A 21,563-nucleotide genomic window follows, 5' to 3' on the forward strand; every position below is an offset into this window, starting at 1 on the left:
GAATGTAGTTTCTGGACAGCAGGGGCCGGTTTCACTGCTGATGCAGGGCTGGATAACTTAGGCACTGGATGGGGAGGGAAGAGCCTGATCAGGAGCTTGGGGTGTCCTGGGAGAACCTTCAAACAGGCAACCCTCCAGAAGCAGGTCTGATGGGGCAGGGAGTAAACAAGAGGGCAGGCAGGGAGGAGGGAGGAAGAAGACAGGGATAGGGGGTGGGGGTGGGGAGCAGGGTTAGAGGAGGAGCAGGGAGGAAGGCAGAGGGGCCAGAGGCAGAGGGAAGCTGCAGGGCAGGGGAGGAAGGCGAGCAGGGGCTGGGGGAGGGGGTGCCCTGACAGGAAAGCCTGGAGGGAGAAGCCCCGCCTCAGAGTTGAGAGGCCATGACCACACTGCCCAGACATGCATAGCTGATTTGAGATTCTCAGCATGCTCGCCTGTGCTGGGCATTCCTCGTTTTAATCAATTTCCCGAACGATGATGGGCTTGAAGAGGTGCCCAAGTAAACGCAGGGAACTCCTCCCCAGGAAGCAGTTTTGTTGAAATGTGCTGCTCCTTCCATTGGGGGTCTGATCACCCCCTCACGCCATCCGGGCTGGAGCCAGACAGGTGAAGCAAATGCAGGAAGAGCGTACTGATGAGCTCTGGGGTCTGGGTGGAAGGAGGGTCAGGGAGGGCAGACTGGGAGTGTGACCACGTGGGAGATGACCAGACCTGGGGGCAGCAAGGTGGCCGTGCAGAGGTGCAGGCAGCTGTCTCTAGCTGGCTGGAGCCCAGGACGGCTGAGGGGGGACCGCAGGTGAGGGGGTGCAGGGAATCTGGGACTTTGGAGGACAGGGATGCAGGAGGCCACAGGCCAGCTGGTGGGGGCCCCTGCCTGCTGCTGTGCTGGGTATGTCTTCTTGATGCTTCAGAAGCAGTGCGTGTGCTGACTTCCCCAGGGAGCTGGGGCCACCTGACAGGCCCTTCTGAACATCCCTCACCTGGTGAGCCAGTTGGGTCAGCTGGCTCCAGCTTCCTTACCGCTGCCCAATGCCACCTGGGGGCATCAGCAGGTCCCACCCACCACCGCCTGCCCTGGTGGATGAAGGACAAAGCTTGAAGACAGACATGCTCAGAATCCACAGAACACAAGACACAGTGAGAGCTGAGGCGCCGGGTGGGGAGGGGGTGGGGGGCGGAAGCCCCCAGCACATCTGCTCAGCACGGCACAGTGCATCTATAGACACCTGCTCTACTCGGCCTGGTGTGGGAACCGCCCCCCCCCCCCCCCCAGCAGGGTTAAGGGCCTCCAGAAGCAGTTGTTGGGGACAATGTGGCTGCCTGAGTGCCTGTACATGGTGGGCTGCAGGCGGATCCCAGAAAAGAATAAGCAGGGCTGCAAAACGGCCTTTAATTCCAGTCTCAACAGTTCAGTTCCACAAGCAGACCTCAGAACAGATATATAAAAATACCCGACGGTAATGGAATAGTTCATGTGGTCCCCTGCCCCCAAGAGCGTACTGCTCTCCACCCGGACCTGCTTCAAGAAGGCTCATTGTCAAAGGACCTTCCAGAAGCGGGTGAGTCCTTCCAAGCCAGCCCAGCCAGGACATCCCTGGGGTCTCCTTGGAGGGTGGCTCAGCCGGACCTCGGGCCAGCGGCTGCACCTCTGCTCAGGGTCATGCAAAACCAGCAGAGAGGTCACATGCCGGTGCCCGGTGCCTGCAGGGATGGCTATGCCTCCTTCCTCCTGGACCACTCCACTCTGGTCAGGGCCCACTCCTTCACCCCTCCACCTCCCTAACCCCCACAAGAACCTCTCCCCACTGGCCAGGCTCAGACTTTGTGGTGCAGCCATCACAGTGGGGAGCTGGCGGTCTCCTTCCACAAGCAGCTCCGCGTCAGCTTAGAATAAATAATCTGTGGTGTATAGAATTTCTGTGACCGCACTGAGGACCCAGCCTTCAGGCACCTAGCCTGGGACCCTCGGGCAGCAGGGGACCTATCCATGCTCTGGCTTTAAGACAAAGGGCTGGTTTCCGCAGGTGCCAGGCCACAACCCCACAGCCCAGGCCACATGCACAGTGACCCTGGCCAGGCTGGATGGGAGCAATGGCCACTAGGGATTGTCACACCGGCCCAGGAGTGCAGGCTGGGTGGAGAAACCCACAGAGAGACCGAGGAGGAAGTGGCTGGAGAGGTTCAAGGTCTGCCTCTCCCCTGCCCGAGTGCCAGCAGAGGCAAGAATGCGGACGGCAGCTGGTCTCTGGGCTGCCTCTCACAAACACCGGGTTTTCTCAAAAACACAGAACAGAGGCACAGCAAACTCAGGAGCCAGTGTGAGAGGAACCGCACAGAAGAGAGAAACAAATGGAAAAACACGCTGATGTGCCGAGAGCAGCACACTCGTATGTCTTTAAAACTCCTGTTGAATGTCAGATACAATGCTTTTCAACATAAAAAACAAATGTGCACCTTCTATGAACCTACACAGTACAGTCACAGGTAATGACGTGAAATTTAAAAAAAAAATAAAATAAAGTGTTTCTTTTCTTTAAAAGCCTGTTGGGAAGTATACCTTCCACAAGAGCCAGGAAAATAGAACCCACAGACAGAAGGAGGCAAACGGCCTGCCCGGCCCCCAGAGCGCAGGCATGGAGCACTGCCACCGCCTGCTTCAGCATCGCCGATTCCGTTCTTCTAGGAGCTGGTTATCAAATATTTCTTTTTCCCTGCAAAAACAAAAGGAGATCACTTCATTTTACTCAGTAATTTTGTTTTAATAAACGTCAACAATCTTCCAAGGCAACAGAAATAAAAGCAGAAATAAACAAATGGGACCTAATCAAACTTACAGGTTTTTGCAAGGCAAAGGAAACCATCAGCTTACAGACTTGGAGAAAATATTTGCACATGATGTGACTGCCAAGGGCTTAATCTGCAAACTATACTAACAGATCGTACCACTCCATAACCAAAAAACATACAAACAACCCATACCACTCCAAAACCAGAAGACAAATGATGCAATTGAAAAATGGAGAGGACTTACATAGACATTTCTCCAAAGAAGACAGATGGCCAAAAGGCAGATGAAAAGATGCTCAACATCACTCATTATAGAGAAATGCAAATCAAAACTACAATAAGGTCTCACTTCACACTGGTCAGAATGGCCACTGTTAAAAAGTCTACAAATAACAGATGCTGGAGACAGTGTGGAGAAAAGGGAACCTTCCACTGTTTGTGGGAATGTAAATTGGTACAGCCACTGTGGAGAACAGGATGGAGGCTCCCCTCAAAATTATTAAAAATAGAGTTGCCGTATGATCCAGCAGTCCCACTCTTGGACAAATATCCAGATAAAACTATAGTTCAAAAGATAAATGCACCCCAATGTTCATAGCAGAACTAATGACAGCAGCTAACACATGAAAGCAACTTAAATGTCCATCAACAGATGACTGGATAAAGATGTATACACATACATGATGGACTACTACTCAGCCATGAAAAAGAATAAAATAATGTCATTTGTAGCAACATGGATGCAACTAGAGATTATTATACTAAGTGAAATATTTGTAGTTTTTTTTTTTTGCCACACAGCATGCTGTGCCGGATCTTAGTTGCCAGCTACAGATGGAACCTGATCCCAGTAGAGAGAATGTGGTGTCCCAACCACCCAGGAAATTTCCATGCTAAATGAAGTAAATCAGATGGAGAAAGACAAATACTGTGTGATATCACTTTATGTGTGGAATCTAAAATATGACACAAAAGAACTTCTTTACAAAACACAGACTTCACAGACATAACTTATTGTCATCACAGGGGAAGGGTTAGGGAAAGGATCAATTAGGAGTTTAAGATTAACAGATGCAGACTGCTATGTATAAAATAAATGTCAAAGATTAACTATAAAGCACAGGGAACTACACTCAATATCTTCTAACAAACTGTAGTGAAAAGAACCTGAAAAAAAAAAAGATATATACACAAACATACATACATATATACTGAATTACCCTTTCCCTGAAAATAATGTAATGTTATAAATCAACTACATGTCTATTAAAAACGAACAACCCCCGTCATCCCTTAAACAAGAATTGAGTGTTCAGTGGGGACACGGTTTCTGTTTGGGGATAGTGTCCTGGAGATGGCGTGGATGCTACACGACAATATGAATGAGCTTAATACCACTACGATGTATGTTTAAAAGTAGGGAAGGTGGTGAATATTATGTATATTTCACCACAATGGAAAATGAAGTATCAAGTCGGCCTTAAGTGACTATCTATTATCAGGTAGGTGACTGGCCGCTCCTCTCAGGCTAAACAAGAAACATGACCCTGAGGGGGATGCCCTTGAGGGAAATGGGACACGGCAGCCTAAGGACCCCACAAGGAGACCTGACCTTGTCTCTGTGTGAAGGTTCAATGACCTGTGTATAAGAACCTAAATGCAACTATGGTGTGAGAAGACGGGGGAGGTGGGTACATTGGGATAGACCCGCTGGACAACTAAAACCCAGCCCAATGGAACCCTGGCCGCCCAGGCTCAGCCGCTTGGACTGTGTCCCCAAGGCAGCAGACAGTGACTTGTGCAGCCCACAGCCCGCCCCCCACCTCCCCCCCGAGACAGGACACCCTCTGACTGGCGCCTGATCTTGAGGGAGGCACTGGATGGTGAGGGGCCACTTGGACCTCGGTCTCCAAGAGCACCTTCTCTCTATGCAGTTACTGGGATGGCCAGCTGACCACTGAGACCAGGGACAGACTCCATTGTGAGCGCCTGCTCGGCCCTGGCCCAAGACCCTAGTTGAGTCTTCAGCCTGTCAGGGCCACGCGGCCGGCCTGCTCCCAGCCAGCCTGGCAGCCGGCCCAGAGCCGGGATTAGGGGCTGGGAGGCCAGCCCGGGGCGGCTCACCATGGATGTAGAGGAACATCTTGATCACTGCATTATTCCTGCCAGCCAGGGACGGCAGGCAGCAGCTGCCGCTTAATCTTAAGGTTTCCTCAAACAGCCATGGCAGTGAGGTGACCGGGGGAGGACAAGGGGGAGGTGGACGTCAGCCCTGAGGATCAGTTCGGATGAGGTGGGCGCAGCTCTGCCCACTCAGACCAGCGGCCCAAAGGCCCAGCCACCCGCATGCAGAGACAGAGCCCTCGGGACACAGTGTGTGGCCCACCTACCGGGAGCTCAGCGCCGGTCCTCGGATGTACTTCTCCTCGGCCGTCTTGTAGTCCACTGCGTCTACTGCTGAGATCGCGCAGATGATGGCCTGCAAAGAGGCACCACGGGTCAGGCTTGGGCCATGTGTGGCCACTCACACCAGGCTTGGAGACCACCATAAAGGCAGACAGTCCAGTCACCAGGGCCCTCCCAGCACCGGACTCACACACATGTACACCATCTGCGAAATCTCTGCTCCCAGTGAAATCAACAAGATGAGAGTTCATGGCACTCAAAGCAGAGAAAGGCAGGACCCAGGATGTCCCTGGTGCCAAGTGGCTAGGACTTGGTGCTCTCACTGCCAAGGCCAGGTTCAATCCCTGGTCAGGAACTAAGATTCCATAAGCAAGATAAGCAGTGCCCTCCCCCACCTCCAAAAAAGGCAGGCCACCAAACAAAAAGCAGCTGTAAAAATCTGAGTGAACCAAAACAAACCAAAAACACAAAGTGGTAAACTGAATACACATTAGATGTCTGGTATCACAGGATCACTGTTAGTTACTCCAGAAGAAAGTGTATTGCAGTCACTTCAAAATTCTTACAAAGTCCTTCTCGTTCCAACCAGGGGTCCCTCACCCGGGCACCGCTGACATGGGGCCATCCTGGGCTGTAGAGGGTGGAGCAGCGTCCTGTTCCATGCCAGGAGCACCCGACTTGTGACAACCTCAGAAGCCCTCAGTGTCCCCAGGGGGCAGGGTCACCCTTCCTACACTCACATTACAGTGTGTCCAGAAGAAGGGGCTGGAGGAGCATATGGAGCAAGGCCACTGCTGCAGATGGGAATGGACACATGAGGGTTCACAGAGCTGCTTTATTTTTTAACGTACTTGAAATTCTCTGCGGTTACAAAGCTCAGTGTTCCTGAGCCTTCTGGCACAGTCCCACACGTTCTGTTCCCATCCACAGTGCCCTCTCTGAACTGAGGCTCAGGTGGCACCAGGTTCAGGGAAGAGGATGGAGAACGACACCCGGCCCCTCCACCCCGCTGCACGCCCTGGGAAACCTTCCCCACACACACACACCCTGCGCACGGAGGGCCCGCTGACCACTCACCTCAGGCAGTAACACGTCCAGGATGAAACGGATGCCGTCTCCGTGCCCACGTGCCAGCAGCTGGCAGCCCGCCTGCTTGTACACGCCCTGCAGGTACTTGACCACCAGGTCCAGCTGCTCCTCGTCCTCCAGGTATGTCTCCACACAGGTCATGTACTGGCCAGAGCTCAAGAAGGTCTTCAGCCACCGGGATGGCTTCCTGTTCCTCAGGATGGCCCGCAGGTGGCTCTCGGCGCCCCGTGCCTTCACAATGTACTCTACCAGCTTCTGGTTGGCCCGATCCCGGGCGGCCCGCGAGCGGTCGGGCAGCACCTTCCTGTAGGCTGGCCTCCTGCCCTGTGGGCTCCCAGCCACAGGCTCCTCGGGGTCTCCCCCGCTCAGCTGGGGGAACCTCGTCCCCTGAACGTCCTGCTGGATGGACTTGCGGACAGGGGAGCCTGTGAAGGAAGCAGAAAACTACCCCTAACTGGGCGCCCTCGGCAACCATGTGGGAAGGGGCCAGGACACCCCACCTGGGCAGGAACCCCCAGAGGACCCTCACCGCCCTTTCCAGCTCTGCCCCCTACTGCCCACCCCACGGAACCAGCATCAGCTCATCTGCACTGCTCCATAAGGAACAGTGCCACTGAAAATGCCCAGGACGAGGCAGAGGGGAGGAGCCACCCAGATGCCCCAGCTCTGCACACTTGGCGAGTGGCTGCAAGTACAGACGGTAGGTGGGGGCCCCTCAGCAGGGGGATCCATGGGGCCTGGAGACCCGGGGGCGGCTGCACAGTCAGCCTCAGGCTCAAGACGTGCTGCCCACTGCACACCCCGTCCAGAGATCAGACAGAGAAACTGCCACTTCTCGAGGGCTAGGAAGCAAGTCCTGCTTTGAAGGAGTTGGTGACTTACTTATGTCAGCCGCATAGTATTCCAGGAAAGAGCCGGCGAAGGAGCCACAGCCTGCAGGGCAGGAGGGGTGCTGGTTACACAGGACTGATGGTACCAAGCTGCCTGCCGGGTGTACACCTCGACTGCGATCAGGAACTGGCAGATCACCCTACCCCGCCCTGGGCAGTGAGCCCCTGTGGATGGAAACCACCTGCATGCAAAGGAAACTGTCCTGTTTGGACCCAGGATGGAGAGGAGAAGCCCACCTGAGGGCCAGGCTGTGCTCACCCTGGGGGCATGAAGGGAAGCCCACATCACTGCCCCAGCCCCACGCACCAAGCCGGACCCTGTAGTCAGTGATGAGGGAGACACACCAGCCGATGGCCTGGGCAAAGTCCTCCCTTGCCTCGTCCTGCAATGAGACCCGGACGGCGGTTGTCAGCAGGAGGCCGCAGGCAGCACCTCCCTCGTCCTATGTCCTCAGTCCCTCGGCCAGAAAGGAACCTGAGCAGGGCTCCCGAGGCACGTCTGAGGCCGAGGCTGCTCAGAAAATGGTCACTCATGGGCCGAGCCCTCAGGGCCAAGAGAGAAGCACAGACCTGAGAACAGGAACGGAGAGACCCCACCCCACTGCAGCCGATGGGCCAGCAGACGGAGGGGACATAGGGTGCGTGAGAGCAAGCCCACAGGATAAGCCTCTGCGCCTGCAACTCCAAACAAACACTCCTCCCAGAGTGTTGGTGGGAGGAGGGTGCTGCCCTCAGGGTGGGAGACCCCTGAGCTGGGAGGACCAGCGAGACCAGCCCAAGACCCACAGGTGTCTGATGGGAGCAGGCAGGAAACTTAGGGTGAGGAGAGGCTCGCTGACAGGCATTTGGGACAACTGGGGTCTGGCCCCAGGACAGACAGCCACTCCCATAGCCCATTTCCAGGAAATAGGAGAATGGCGAGGGATGGCCAGACATCAGGTCATTTATGGACCACATGCCATCTCTGCAAACCTAGGCGTCCCCCTGGTATTTAATGCACATGATCTCAACCTCAATTCCTGCTTTCCTCCTGCCCCCCACCATCATTCCTGAAAGCCCAAGGATGCGCTCCACATAGGTGCCGGCCTTCCAAACAGCCCCCACGTACCCTAGGCCCTAGCTCACTGTCCATGGCCAAGACGCTGCTTCCCAAGCAGGGAAGCCTCATCCCATACAGAGCCTGAACCCTCTGACTGGGCCAAGCAGACGCTGGCATCAAGGTGGAGCTGACATAAAGCACTATCTCAAATTAGACACAGTGCTCTGCCTGCACCAGCTCCCAGGGCGCAGACAGGCGGGTCACAGGGCCATGAGGTGGCCTCCCTGAGGAGCACGGTCCACAGAATCACAACCCCATCTGGGGGCAGCTCAGGGCCCTTGGCCTCAGCCTGAGCCCTACCATCTCCCCTCCAGGGGGCACCCTGTCCACCACCAAACAGCCACCCTGCACAGGGTCAGGGGGAATGGTGGGCAGCCTCCCTGGAGGCTGAGCCTTTAGGGTGATGACCTCCAGCAGAGCAGGCGGGGCCGAGTGCCACTCCTGTGATGGCCAGTGTCTGAAAGTACACATGGCGGTGGGGGGGGAGGGGGGGAGCACGCGGACAGGGTTACCAACCACCAAGCCAGCAGCTCAGAGCAGCACAAGGAATCACCCACTCACCAAAAGTGCCTGCTTCTCTTTGCAGTCAAAGTGCTTCAGTCGTCGGAGCAACACTGAGATACTAGAAGCAGAGAGCAGAGATTAATGGGACTGGTGCCATCTCACGACCCAAAAGCAGCCCTCCTCTGGGACAGCCCCACTCATGGGGGAGGAGGCCCCAGGGAGCCAGGCCTGGACCCAGGTGTACCTCCAGGGGTCCCTAGGCGCCCCCCCCTTGGCAGTGGGGTGTTTCTAAGACCGGCTCTGGGCAGACGGTGCTTCTGTTCCACGATAAAGGTCTGTGGGGATTACCGAATGGTCACCTGGCAGGGGGTTGCTCACAAGCCTTCAGGGAGCGAACTGTGCTGTGGTTTGTTGGGGCCCATGGCCATCCGTCAGGGCTGATTCTGGAAGCCGACAAGCAGTCTGGAAAACCCGACTGTCTGGCCAGGTGTCTCAATACAGCCTTTGTGGGGGTGCTCCATCAGGGGTCAACCTCAGGGCCCCCCCACCTAGAGCACTGGGCAGAGCAGATAACGGTGCTTTACCCTCTCCCTCTGGGGTTCATGTTCCCTTCAATGAAGAGCACGCTCGCCTTCTTATCTCTCCGCCTGACGCTCTTGACCTGTAGGCAGACCCAAGAACACAAGGTGTCCAGCACCCAGGACCCAGGAGGCTGTGTTTGAGTTTTCAACACTTTCGTGGTGTCACCTTGTCAAGTGTGTGACAAGAAAGGTGGCTGGCCCGGGGTGACCAGGGCACAGCTGACACCAGGAAATGCTCAGCAAGCACTACCCGGCTCCCAGCACTGTTACAGCTGAGCAGAAGTGGGTGGGGTGGGTTCTGGTCAGTTTTATAAAAGAGGAACCAGCCGCTGTGAGCGCCCTTCCTCCCGCTGAGTCTTTTCAGGCTCAGGGCGCGTTCCTCCTCATTCTGGGGGACAAGCAAAGCGAGCTTGGGGAGGTCCACAGCCAGGGGATGGCTGGCCTGACTACCCCATTTCCTGTACTCACTGGGAATTTACAGTGCTGGCCCCAGTTAACCAAAAGCTCCCCTGGGAACTGGTAAACAGGGAGGGGCACGGAGAAGGCTGCCAACCACAGGGGGACATGGTGCCTCCGGCAAGCAAGCACTAGAGGAAGGGAAGGGGCCCTGACGGTCAGGTCCCAACTGCCGAGGAGCTGCAAGGGAGCCAGGTTCACCTGCATGGCCAAGCTTTTTCCACAGACACCACGCAGGTTTAATCCTGTCCTTCCCAAGACCGCCAGTCACGTGCCTGGAAGCCATGCTGACGGCATGAGCCAAGACTCACTACAGCAAAGAAAGCTGCTCCACAGGGCGGAGACCTTCCAATTCACTGCCTCTTCCCCAAATTAAAGACCTATAGCTAGAACCCTGAGAATCCTGTCCCTGCTGGAAGAGGACACAGGATAAATTCAGGCAAAAATAGAAGGGGCAAAGGCAGGTAGGTGGTGCCCTGGCTCAAAAATTCTCCACCTGACCCACTGTGGGCACCCTTCAGGCACTTGGAGGAGGTACGACCATGTTTAAGGGTATCCATCCCACTGAGGGTACAGCCAAAACCTCAAACACCTGCGATTACACCCATGGTAGACCCCCACCCTAACCTACAAACCAAAAAACTCAAATGTACAAAATTTAAAACGAGCAAATACTGGGCATTTTTTCAGAGTTGGCCTTTCTAAAGCTGCTTGGTGAAAACCTGACCTACGAGGTTCATTCTCAGCAGTGCCGGGAGGCTGAGACCCCTTGCTTAGGTGAACTTGTCTCTACATTGTTGCTCACGGACCCACCGTTTCACCAGCAGCAACAGTGAAAACCCTGTCCGGGCCCAGTGTCTAGAATGGGGCACCCTGGGCTGCACACTAGGGAACCAACTGACCGAGCGGGAAGCAGAGAGGTGTTCTTACCACGGCCGGCCAGAAGGGGTATTTTTGGTATTTATGCCAGACTAGCATCCCTACTTCAAATGAACGTGGTTCTAGAATTTAAAGGAAAGAAAAAAGCAAAAAAGAGACATGTTAGATCCATATTGAGCACCAGACAAAGCTGCTTGAGAAAACACAACCACAGAGATGCTGCTCAAGCCCAGTGTTAACGTGGTGCCTGGGACAGACCCAAGAGTCGGGAAGGCAGGGTGCACTCCTGACTCTGGAACCTAAGTGCTGGCCACCAGCAGCTGGGGTGCACATGGATTTCCTGGTGGGGACCACGCGTGTACAAGCAGGGGCGCAGTGCCACCTCTGCCACTTTTCTGAGTCTCAGATTACTCCAGGGCAAAGCACTTTTTAAATGTAGCACATAAACAGAAAGGAGACCGTGGCACACAGTGAGGACCCCACACAGGGAGTAAATTTCTGAGAAGCTCATCTGAGAAACTGGGGGCTTTAAAAAGTGGGGGGCGGGGGGAGAATTATTTAAATAATCATATGGTAACTACAAATGATTTCTGAACAAAATTTAACTATATCCTCAACCAAAAAAAAAAAAAACACCCAGAACAAGTAAATAACTCAACGTTAAAAAACCAGGTAACAAAAGCAAGCAGGAACAGAGGCTGCTCGCAGACCCCAGAGTGAGGCTCATGGCTGAGCTGCAGCATATGACGATAGGAAGAGCTCTGAGGGACAGGGGGCCGTGAGGGAGGAAGGGGAGACGCCTGGGGCACAAGTGGAGAGCTGGTCACCCTCGGGAGGAGCACAGGGCCACCCAGGACAACAGTCACAGGTGCAGTCAACCCAAACACCAGCAACCAAAACCCATGGAAGACAAAAGCAGGAGAAAGGAGCTGACTCTAGGGCCTCCGGGGGCTGAGTGACCCCCCCCAGGTGGACAGAAACGCCCTCTGCAGGAAGGTATGGGGCCCCTTTTTGTGCCCGCAGGAACTGACACCAGTGATGCCCCAGGAGCCCACACACTGCAGGCCCCCAGGCTGGATGCATCCAGACCCCCAACAGCAGGGTAGGGCTTGGTGAGTGACCCACACCCCCACCGCCCCTCCCGGTAAAGGATGACCAGCCACCATAAGAACAATCGGAAGAGCCCGTGGGAAATACCCAAGAAAGCGGATCAGCCTTCCAGCCAGGCAGGAAGGGCCCCCAGACCACCCCGTGCAGCTCTAGCCACAGTCTCTGAATGCACAAATATCTCAGGCTAAAAAGATTAAAAAACAAAACAAAACTAGACTACGTTAAGATGAATGGTTAATGGGTGAGTGGAAAACTGAAGCCAGTCCTCAACTGTTTAGTTCAAGGCAACTAACTTTCCCATGGCTGGCTTGAATGCTTGGGCCTGTGTTGGACCCCTGCCCGGGAGGACAGGGCAGCTGACCTGTGCACTGCTCAGCGCTGGGGCGGGGGGCCTGCGTACACCTGGAGGGGGGCGCCCACCCTGCTGTGGGGACACTGTTTGGGAGGGCTGAGAGGCAGCGCCAGGCCACACCCAACAGTGGTGACAGAGCCCATCTGTTCACTTGGCCGCCCTCCGCCATTCCCTCCAAATGGCGTCCTGGGAGCCTCCCCCACCCCCCGGCATGTGTTTGTCCTTGAGAGAGGGGAGCCAGGGCTCCCTCTCTGTGAGGTCTGGGTTCAGGACAAAAGCCAAACAGCGAAGACATCTTCCCCAGGACAGGGGATGTCAGGGACCTCACCCCAGGAAGGTGCCAGTCACTCACCGTGATACAGCAGGATTCTTGGGGGCTCCTCGTCATCCTCGTCCTCCTCCAGGAGAGAGTTCACAGCGCTTGGCTCCATAAACTCTTCAGACAATGGTCGGGCTGCCAACAAGGATAGATCAGACCTTACTAGTCACAGTCCTGGGGACTTACCCAGGGAACACCACCCCCTGATCCCTGAACATCAGCTCAGAGAGCAAAGCCACCACAACGTGGACTTGCCCTCAGCCTCACTCGGTGAAAGCATGTTCAACAGAGGAGACAGGGCAGGAGTGGCTGCAAGTGCACAGAGGGCAGATGAACGAACCAGGGGCCTGTCCCTCCTAGGGTACACTCGGCCACATGGGGAGGATGCGGCTCTGGGGCTGGCCCCCTTCAAATAGTAGTCCCTGCTTCACTGCCACTGCTGGGGAGGGGGCCCCTTGAAAGGGGAAGAAGAAAGGCAGACACCCGGAGCGAGTGTGGGCAGGCAGAGCGCGGTACCTAGCCATGCAGAAATGAAGATCTCCAAATTAGCATTTCAAAACTAAGTGGGATGCTACAGCATCCCAACAGAGAAAACCATAGCGCATGGCTGCAGCCACACAAAAACACATGCACGCGGGAATCCTGAAAAAGTCAGGGGCCTTTTAAGTGAGTTAATCACTTCTGAGATTCCTGCCAGTTTAACGGGAGTGCATTAGGGCTTCTGCAATGGGAGGAGAAAGGAGTTAATCCTCCGGGAGCAGACACGGCGGTACCGCGGCCACTGTGTGCCCCTCCAGTCCCTCTGCCGCCAAACAAAAATAAAAACACAAGTATGGGAAGCAGTTGAAGTGCTTAGAGCACGGTGGAGAGACAGAGAGAGAGAGGCCCCAGGAAACTTCTACTCAGGATCTGTTCTAGTAATGATCTCATTAAGATCTGGGGCCTGGCTCTGGATCGGCCACGGGAGAACCCACTGCCAACCTCTCCCAACTCACCCTCTTGGGGCCTTTACCTTCCTCCAGTGGCCGGGTGTCTGCTGCCTCCTCTGTGGGGCCGAGCTGAGCAGGGCTGTGGGGACTCATGTGAGCCCTCGGCCTCTGGCCACTGTCCAGGCCCAGGTGCTCTGCGGGACAGCCATCCAGGGGACTCAGGTCCCTGCCTCCGGGAGGCGAGCACAGCGCTGCCGGGCCGGGCCCTGTCTCACCATCTTCCTGGCCGGCTCCCTCTGAGGATGGAGCCACTCTCTGACCTGAGCGGGGTCCCTGTGCCGGGTTCCTCCCTTGTTTACCGAGGGGTGTCATCCAGTCTGCCCGCTGTTTTCTGGATGCCTCCCTGTCCTGAGCGCCACCGCTGGCTGAACACACAGCCGGGGCATCCAGGCCTCCACTCCTCTTGAGCCCCTCCTTGTGGTCCACTCCGTACTCCAGATCCTCCTCACCAGCTGGCAGGCCGAACAGCCTCTGGGACACGCGTTCCCTCTTTGTTGGCCCCGGACTGCCCGCCGTGTCTTCAAGGAATGATGGGGAAAGGCTAGGCTTGGGGGGCCAGGAGGCTGGTTCCATGGGCTTCACTCTTGGAGGCCGAGGGGTCGTTCCTTCCCTGGAAGAGCTCCCCTGTCTTTCGTTCAAGACATCCAGAGCCACGCGGAGTGACCGCCGGTAGGTCAGCTCCTCCAGGGGCGCAGCAGGAGTCCCGTCCTGCGAGGCTGTGGGACAGAGGAAGAGGAACAAAACCTGGTGATGAGTGGGCCCCAGGCTCCAGCACCCAGCAACACCCTGCCAGCTCTGGTGTGTCGCCAAAGCTGGTCCTCACACCTGAAGAGGGGGTGATGCTTCTCACCGGCATATTCCCCAGAACAGGGACTTGGGTATCAAACCACAGCTGGTTCAGGGCTGCAAGGCTTCCTTTCCCCAGAAAGCACGCTGACTGAGCCTGCCCTGCTTGGGCTGGTATACTCCTCCAGATTTCAAAACAATACTGCCCACAAAATGTATTCAGATATTTCTCAAATCCTCTCTCAGCCTTACAATTTCAATTCAATCAGGGTCAATAAATAAAGGACACTGCTGGCAGGGTATTTTCGGGTAGGGGCGGCAGGGGTGGGGGTGGGTAAGAACAGCTGCCTAAAAGGCTCTTTGTGGGCCAGCAAATTGTCCACACTTCCCTGCAAGGGCGTTTCAAAGCCAGTGGACGGCATCGCAGGTGCAGAGATTCTGGCCTGACCTCCCCACCACCACAGTTTATTCATTCATTCCCATGCGCGGCTCTGGCACCCTTTATTTGAACAAGATGACGGACGCAGTATCAGAACACAGCAGGCATAAATAACACCTCCTTCGGCACAGGACTCTGCCCTGTTTAATATTAAAGGCGCCCACAAACACCAGCCCCCCAACACGATCTGCACGAACAATCAGGGCGGCCGAGAGGTGGTGGTGGATGCTGCCTGAGCTGGGCACCCCGCTCTGAGCCAAAGCCATTCCCTGAAAATGCAGGAAAACAGACCCTATTTCCCAGTCGCCGCTGGGAGATCCTGGGCAATCTTTTCACAAGACAGAAAATTCTCTGCATGTGGAATAAGCTCTTAGGTAGGCACCCAGTGGGTCTGGGAGTGGGCAGTGCACCAGGGGTTAAGCTCAGCCAGACTCCAGCCAGGTCTGTCTCACCTATGACACTGACCCTTGAGGGGATGGGAGTCAGGGCTCCACTACCAGCCTGCCTCGCCCTGCCCTTGCCCTTGGCCCCCACATCCCTGCAGACACCAATGGCAAAAGGCTGATGGCAGTGACACCGTTTTTTTCTCCCCTAGGCTTGGGCAATAAAATGTAAATATACACCCAACTGCTTCTTAAACCTTGGACAGAGGCCAGACCAGCAACAGAACCGTTTTACAGTCTTACTACAGATAAGTGGAAAAAAAAAAAAAAAAAACCCACACAGAAAGAGAAGCCTCTTGCCCTTTCTTGGGGGAGGCGCACCCCTTCTGAGTGCACTGCAGGCTGTGGACGGAGCCAGCGGGCCCTCATGCTGCTGTCACTGGCCATCCGGGGGCCAGGGGGGCGGGGAGGGTGGGTCAAGGACAGGATGGGCTCGAGAAGCAGATTCTAGAAGGTTAGAGACAGCAACTCCTCTAGTTCACGGAAATCACGTTTCCTTGAAGGAAGGGGAGAGACAGGGAACGGGGTCGCTCTGCATCCAGAAGGCCAAGTCTGTTTTCTCCCAGAACGCCCCGTGATCTTGCCAGACCTCACTGGGACGGAAAAACACACTCTCACCTAATGAGGAGGCGATGTCTTCGATGTGCACCTTTCTCAGGACCTTGGCTTCCGCGCTCTTCACCTTAATCCTGCGGGGACAGGGATGCCCGTTATGCGCTACCAGCAATGCCACCGAAACCTTCGCAAACATATTTTGCTTTAGATGACAAAAGAATCAGATTCGTTTTCTTCTTTCGCACCCTTCCACTCAAACCAGGAGTCACTGCCAACAAGGAATTCAAGCGCCTGAGGTTAGAGGCAGCGAGGACCCTTGTGAATGTGGCTTTTTTTTTTTTTCCTTTCCCCTTTTAAGACAGAAAAAGGCTGGTTGGATTTAAGAGTAAAAATGAATTCAAATTGTGACTTTTAGGAGGTACATCCCACTTTCAACTGCACAAATAACTCCTTTGTTAGATTTCCAGAGTGGATGATAATGTCACTAAAAGCTGTTTACAGCCCAGCAGGTGTGTTTTAGTTTAAAAGGATGTGCTTCCCTTTTAAACTCGAGTATTCAATTACTTTCCCAGCCTCAGGGAAAGTGTGAGCTGCGGACTAAGCAGGCTTAGGATCGGCTCTAAAGAAAGAAGGATGGGGACCCAGAGACGCAGGAGCAGGGGCTGACCCTGTTTCATTTTCTACTTAGAATCAGGAATTCGCCCATCAGAAATGCGCAACCTGGGCCATTTTAATCGTCCCCAGTCATCTGTGTCCTTCCACCATGGGATGTAACATGCTACCCTGCGCCCTCCATGCATCTGCCTTCTGAATGCTAAACAACAGTTTCTTATTACAAGCACAGGCTCAAACATCAAATGTCCCAGAACGCAGGGGGCTGACACACGTTTCTGAAAGAAAGTCACACAAACCTATCCGTAGGAAAGAAACAGGCCTACCTGAACCCCAATGAGAGTCTACCAGCATATAATTTACACCCATCCCATTTTTGTACTGATCTCTCTGGATATCAATACCACATAGAGATTCTTCAATTTCCAAACGTACATAAAATAAAATTGGTTGTTTTCCTCTTCGGGTTACTGTGGCCACATTGATAAACAAAGAAGTGAGAAGACTTAAGAGCAGACTTCGCTTTTTTTTGGCGGGGGGGTGGGGTATCACAAATCCCATGCAGGGGGACTACAAAAACACAACACTTAACTTTTTGTCTAAGGAGAGTATCTGAACGTTTAGAAAATATCCTTTTTTCCTCTTATTTTTGGCTGACTTTTCAGTTCCGGCCAGGACCTACATTAAAAAAAAAAATACAACCTTGTTACAAGGCAAAAAACACAGCTGACCCTGACAAGCAGTAGCAACATATAAAAACAAATGCAGTGGATGATTCTTAAAGAATATAAGATAGGACTGCAGACACAGGAAAACTGAGGCACAAGGAGACAGCAGCAGACCGATACCAGAAGCAGGGTCTTGCCTCAAGATTTGGCCCTCTTCCCACCACTGTTGGAAAGCGTCCCCAAGACAGTCCTGTTATTTACTATCAGGGCTGCTTGCCAAAAATTTCCTTGAGTTACAGCCTTACATGCCTTTTTATAGCTGACACTGCTAAATTCTTTTTTTTTTAAAGCGTGAGAAAAAAAAAAAAAAAAAAAAGACACTTCCAGAAGTGTAACCTTGTAAGCACTCGACCAAAACCCCATTAGACCAGGAGCAAGGACCAGTGCCAACAGATCTGAGCACCAACTGTTCAAACTCAATTATTTTGCTGAAGCAACTCCTAGGTATCTCCTGATAAAGATTTTACTTGTCACCCGAAAGTCATTTCTTATTCCTGAAATTACAGAATAATGGTTGTCACCTTTGCGGGCCATAATCGCTTTTTCCATCTGCAAAGGACATACTTGGCATCCGTCATGATTTAGACTCATGTGGCAAGTGGTAATGATTTGGCACAAACAAAGTACTTGAAGGTCTGACGCGATGTGCCCTGCAACAAAATTTGCACGGTGGTTTATAACATCATTTGCTTCCCGATTCGACGCAACCACAACTCTTAAGGGCGAAGGTGAGCCTGGCTGATCCTCAAGTAGATGGTTCAATTCCATCATCCTGTACCGAGGGGCTCCATGCCAAAAAGAAATGACTGGCCTTGATGCCTGGGGAGGCGCCTGGATTATTTTAACAAATAAAATTCAGTCAAATCCCCTCCCAAAGGTTCCGCCTAGATTATTTTTAAAAGGCTCCTGAATAAATCGTCCCCGTGCTGAGGGCCTGCCTCTGACCTCAGCACGACAGGCGTTTTAAATGGTCAAAGCTTACAACCCTCCCGTGTTTGGGGAGCTAACAATTGACCCCGGCGCAAAAAAATAAAATCGGAGGAAAACGACTGCTCTTAAAGGACGGGGACAGCTGCGGGCCATTCATTACATCAACCAGGAAGGCTGATCTGGCTGCTGACAGAAAAGAAGAGCTGGGGGGTGGGGGTGGGGGTTCGTTTGTGCAAAGTTGGGGGGGGGGTTCACCACAGCAGGAGACTGGGCCCATTAGCAGGGGAGGGGGATTCAGGCAATAGAGGTGGGGATTCAGACAGCAAGGAGGCGATTCAGAGAGAGGAAGCCAGGTTCACCGAGCAGAAGTACGGGCGCAGACAGCAGAGGGTGGGTTCAGGGCAGGGAGGAGGGGGCTCAAGAAGCAAAGGAGAGGCTTTAAGGCGCAGAGGAAGAGGTTCAGGCAGAGGAGGAGTTCAGTGAGCAAAGGGTCAGAGAGCAGAGAGATTCAATGAAGAGAAATGGGAGATCCGCTGCACGGCGGATCACCGCCCCGGGGAGTCTCTTTCGGGGTTCGCCCCTCCCCCCAGGCCCAGACCCGCCGCCACGGCCGGCCCGAGGGGCGCAGCCTGCCGGGCTCACCAGGCCCCTGGCCTCCCCAGTGCGGCGTCCCCGAGCCCGGTGCTGGGGGCGAGGAAGCCGCGGCGGCCTAACGGCGGTGGCACCCGCGCCGCCCCAGGCGCCGCCGCCCGCGCCCGCGCTCCCGCTCACCGCCTCCGCCGCCGCAGCCGCCGCCGCTCCCGCGGGCAGGGGGCGGAGCCAGCCTGGCGTCGGCGCCAAGCCCCACCCCCGTCGTCGACCAATGGGACGCCCGCGTTCGCGCTGTGACCCCCGCCCCTTCCGCCCCGCAAGGCGCAGAGTGACGGGCGGGCGCGCGCGCGAGGCTGACTGACGGGCGCGGGGCGCGATGGCTGGAGCTAGGTGGGCGGCGACGGCGGCGGCCTCCATCTTCCCGGCTCAGGCCCCGCCGTCTTCCGCCTGTGCCCGTCGGGTCCGCGCGGCCCTCGAGGCCCCTCCCGCCGAGGCCCTGGAGGAACCATTGAGAGCCTTACAGAACTTTCCAAGGCCGGAGGTGCCTGACGTGAGGCGCCACGGCGGTTCCTACCAGCGTCCACCAGAGGAGGGGTCGTGCGTTTTCACAAATGACCCACTCGTGTGGGCAGTGACCCGGGAAGCAGCTACCACGCTGGGGCCTGCCTTCCCGCTGTGGAGTCGGTGTGAAGACACTGTGCTGTGAGATGTGCGATGTAGCGAGCCCACAAACGGCCCCCGCCCCCACCTCAGCTCCGAGTGTGTCTGTCCCGTCAAAGGCAGAAGTTGGGATTCAGGGTGGCCCGTTCGGGAACCTGTGCTGCTCGGCCGCCTCGTTCTGGGAAGTTTTGTGTCAAACGTGGCGGGTCCCTGGGGCCCAGCCCACGCAGGGACAGGTGACCGCTTGGCCCGTCCCGCGGGGATCAGAGTCTGGGTTAACGAGGTCGAGGTGACCAGTGGGGTTCCTTCATGGCCTCCTTGCCTGAATTAATGGAAATATCGTGGGAGGGGGCAGGTGTGTCAGTTCTTTAGCGATTTGGATGTTCTGTTTCCGTCGTTTTAGAAAATACCAGATTGCGGACTTCTCTGGTTGTCCAGTGGCTAAGACTGAGCTACCAATGCCGGGGGCCAGGGTTCCATCCTTGGTCAGGGAACTAGATTCCACATGCCACAGCTGAGAGTTCACAAAACTAAATGTCCCACATGCTGCAAGGAAGATCCCACGTGAGGGCAACTAAGACCCGGCCCAGCCAAATAAAGATGTTTTAGAAAAGAAAATACAGATTCCGTCCTGATACAGGCTCCCTTGCTAGGGTGTGTGTAAATACGTTTTCATCTTTGATTCGGTTCATGGTTCAGGAACAAACTTAGTGTGTTTTTCTTCCCATCATCAAATTAACAAAGAGGAGAGAACTCAGGCCCTGCCCCAGCACCGGCTGTGAGATAGCACTAATTCGGGGCTGCTGGGACGTGTGAATTGGTACCTTTCTGGAAAATGACTTGATGTTATCTGTCAGATTCCTCAGAAATGCTTCAGACCCTCCAACCCTGCAGTTTCCACTTACAGGGACATCATAAGAATATAATCAGATGTGCACAAAGATGTATGTACAGCAGTGTTTTATGCAATGTTACTTGGAAAAAAATCAGGAGGCCCTGAAATGTCCAGCAATAGAGGTCTGGTTAGCAAAAACCCAATGGAAGCTATTTTTTTAAAATGTGTTCAGTCTCAAGAAATGTTTATGATACATTTCCAGTAGAAGGGAAAAATTTTAAATTAAAGCCAAACAGACTTCCAAGAAGGATGGATCTTGTTAAAGGATGTTCTTTCAGCAACTTTGCCAGTCATTTGTGCCGCTTTAGAAGGAGGCCCTTTGCTGCAACTGTGAGTCTCAATGATTTGGGGCATGTATTTATTCTTGAAACGAAGATTTGAATGACTACTTGGTGACAGGAACTGGGCATATAGTGGTGAGGAAAACAGCGCTTGGGGAGCTCAGCCTTATGGGGAAGACATTTAATAAAATCACAAGTAACATTGTAACACTTTTTGCTGCCACTACTATAAGTGCTTTATAATTAATGTTATTTAACACAAGAGCTCTAAAAGGATGGTGTAATAATAAGCCCCGTTGTTTCAATTATCACTGTGCAACAAAGCATCATGAAGCATACACAAAGATGTATACACTTAGCCAAAAGAACCGATTTGTTTGTTCACAGGTGTGCAGTCTGGCCTGAGTTCGCCTATGTGGTTGTTCTGTCGGTCTCGCCAATGGCCACATCGGTGCTTGTGTTCAGCAGAGCCTGGGACGGTGGGGTTTGCCTCTCTCCAGATGCTCACTCCTTCAGGGAAGCTGACTTCTGGCTTACACGACTGCTCAAGGTTCCCAGGACCACAACAGTGGACACTGCAGGTCCTTTTTAAGGCATAAATTCTGAACTGGCCTGGCTTTACTTCGACCACGTTCTCTTGGTGAAAGTGAGCCTCGGGCCCAGCTCAGCTATAAGAGGAAAGGATTATAACAGCAGACGTGAATCATTGGGCATCACTGCACCCAGCCATAGTACAGACAAGGAAACCAAGATAGAAAAAGGTTAAATCACCTGTCTAAGGCAGAGCTAAGGTTAAAAACAGAAAGTCTTGCTGCAGAGTCCAGAGTGTTAACCACTGCACCATAAGATAAATACAGGTTGTAAAGAAGTTTGTACAGGAAAAGTGCAGGGAACCCTGAGAATAACAAAGACAACTTTGGAGTGAGGGGGTGGGGGGTCAGGATAAAGGAAATAACATTTAACCCTGAAACCTGATGACTAAATGGGTTGGGAGCAAGCTTTCAGAGCTTCAGATCAGATCAGATCAGTTGCTCAGACGTGTCCGACTCTTTGCGACCCCATGAATCGCACACGCCAGGCCTCCCTGTCCATCACTGACTTTCAGTTTCAGAGCTTAGGAAACTGCAAAGGCTCTGGCGTAGCATTGGGCCTAACTGCACAGAAGAACTGAGTGAAGCCTGGTGA

At 54.1% G+C, this 21,563-nt stretch overlaps 1 protein-coding gene across 6 annotated transcripts; it reads right to left on the reverse strand.

The window, feature by feature from the left end:
- Positions 1 to 1,373: 1,373 nt before the first annotated feature.
- PWWP3A (PWWP domain containing 3A, DNA repair factor) lies at positions 1,374 to 19,595 on the reverse strand. 6 transcript variants are annotated; one of them, XM_044948579.2, is made up of 15 exons: positions 19,291 to 19,595; positions 17,543 to 17,671; positions 16,886 to 16,971; positions 15,745 to 15,815; positions 13,482 to 14,174; positions 12,503 to 12,604; positions 10,740 to 10,810; positions 9,357 to 9,433; positions 8,830 to 8,890; positions 7,429 to 7,552; positions 7,162 to 7,212; positions 6,268 to 6,704; positions 5,931 to 5,984; positions 5,175 to 5,263; positions 1,374 to 2,708 (listed from the first exon to the last, which is right to left on the reverse strand). In XM_044948579.2, exons 2-15 carry the CDS (start codon positions 17,597 to 17,599, stop codon positions 2,654 to 2,656), a joined length of 2,028 nt encoding a protein of 675 aa, XP_044804514.1. In that variant the 5' UTR covers positions 17,600 to 17,671; positions 19,291 to 19,595; the 3' UTR covers positions 1,374 to 2,653. The 6 variants fall into 6 exon arrangements, with proteins under 6 accessions (XP_044804514.1, XP_044804512.1, XP_044804515.1 ...); XM_044948577.2 differs by lacking the exon at positions 19,291 to 19,595 and adding an exon at positions 18,723 to 18,864; XM_044948580.2 differs by lacking the exon at positions 19,291 to 19,595 and adding an exon at positions 18,723 to 18,863 and having other exon boundaries at positions 7,477 to 7,552.
- Positions 19,596 to 21,563: the final 1,968 nt, after the last annotated feature.

Source organism: Bubalus bubalis, chromosome 9 (genome assembly GCF_019923935.1).
Source record: "Bubalus bubalis isolate 160015118507 breed Murrah chromosome 9, NDDB_SH_1, whole genome shotgun sequence".
In the NCBI taxonomy this organism is placed as follows: Eukaryota; Metazoa; Chordata; class Mammalia; order Artiodactyla; family Bovidae; genus Bubalus; species Bubalus bubalis.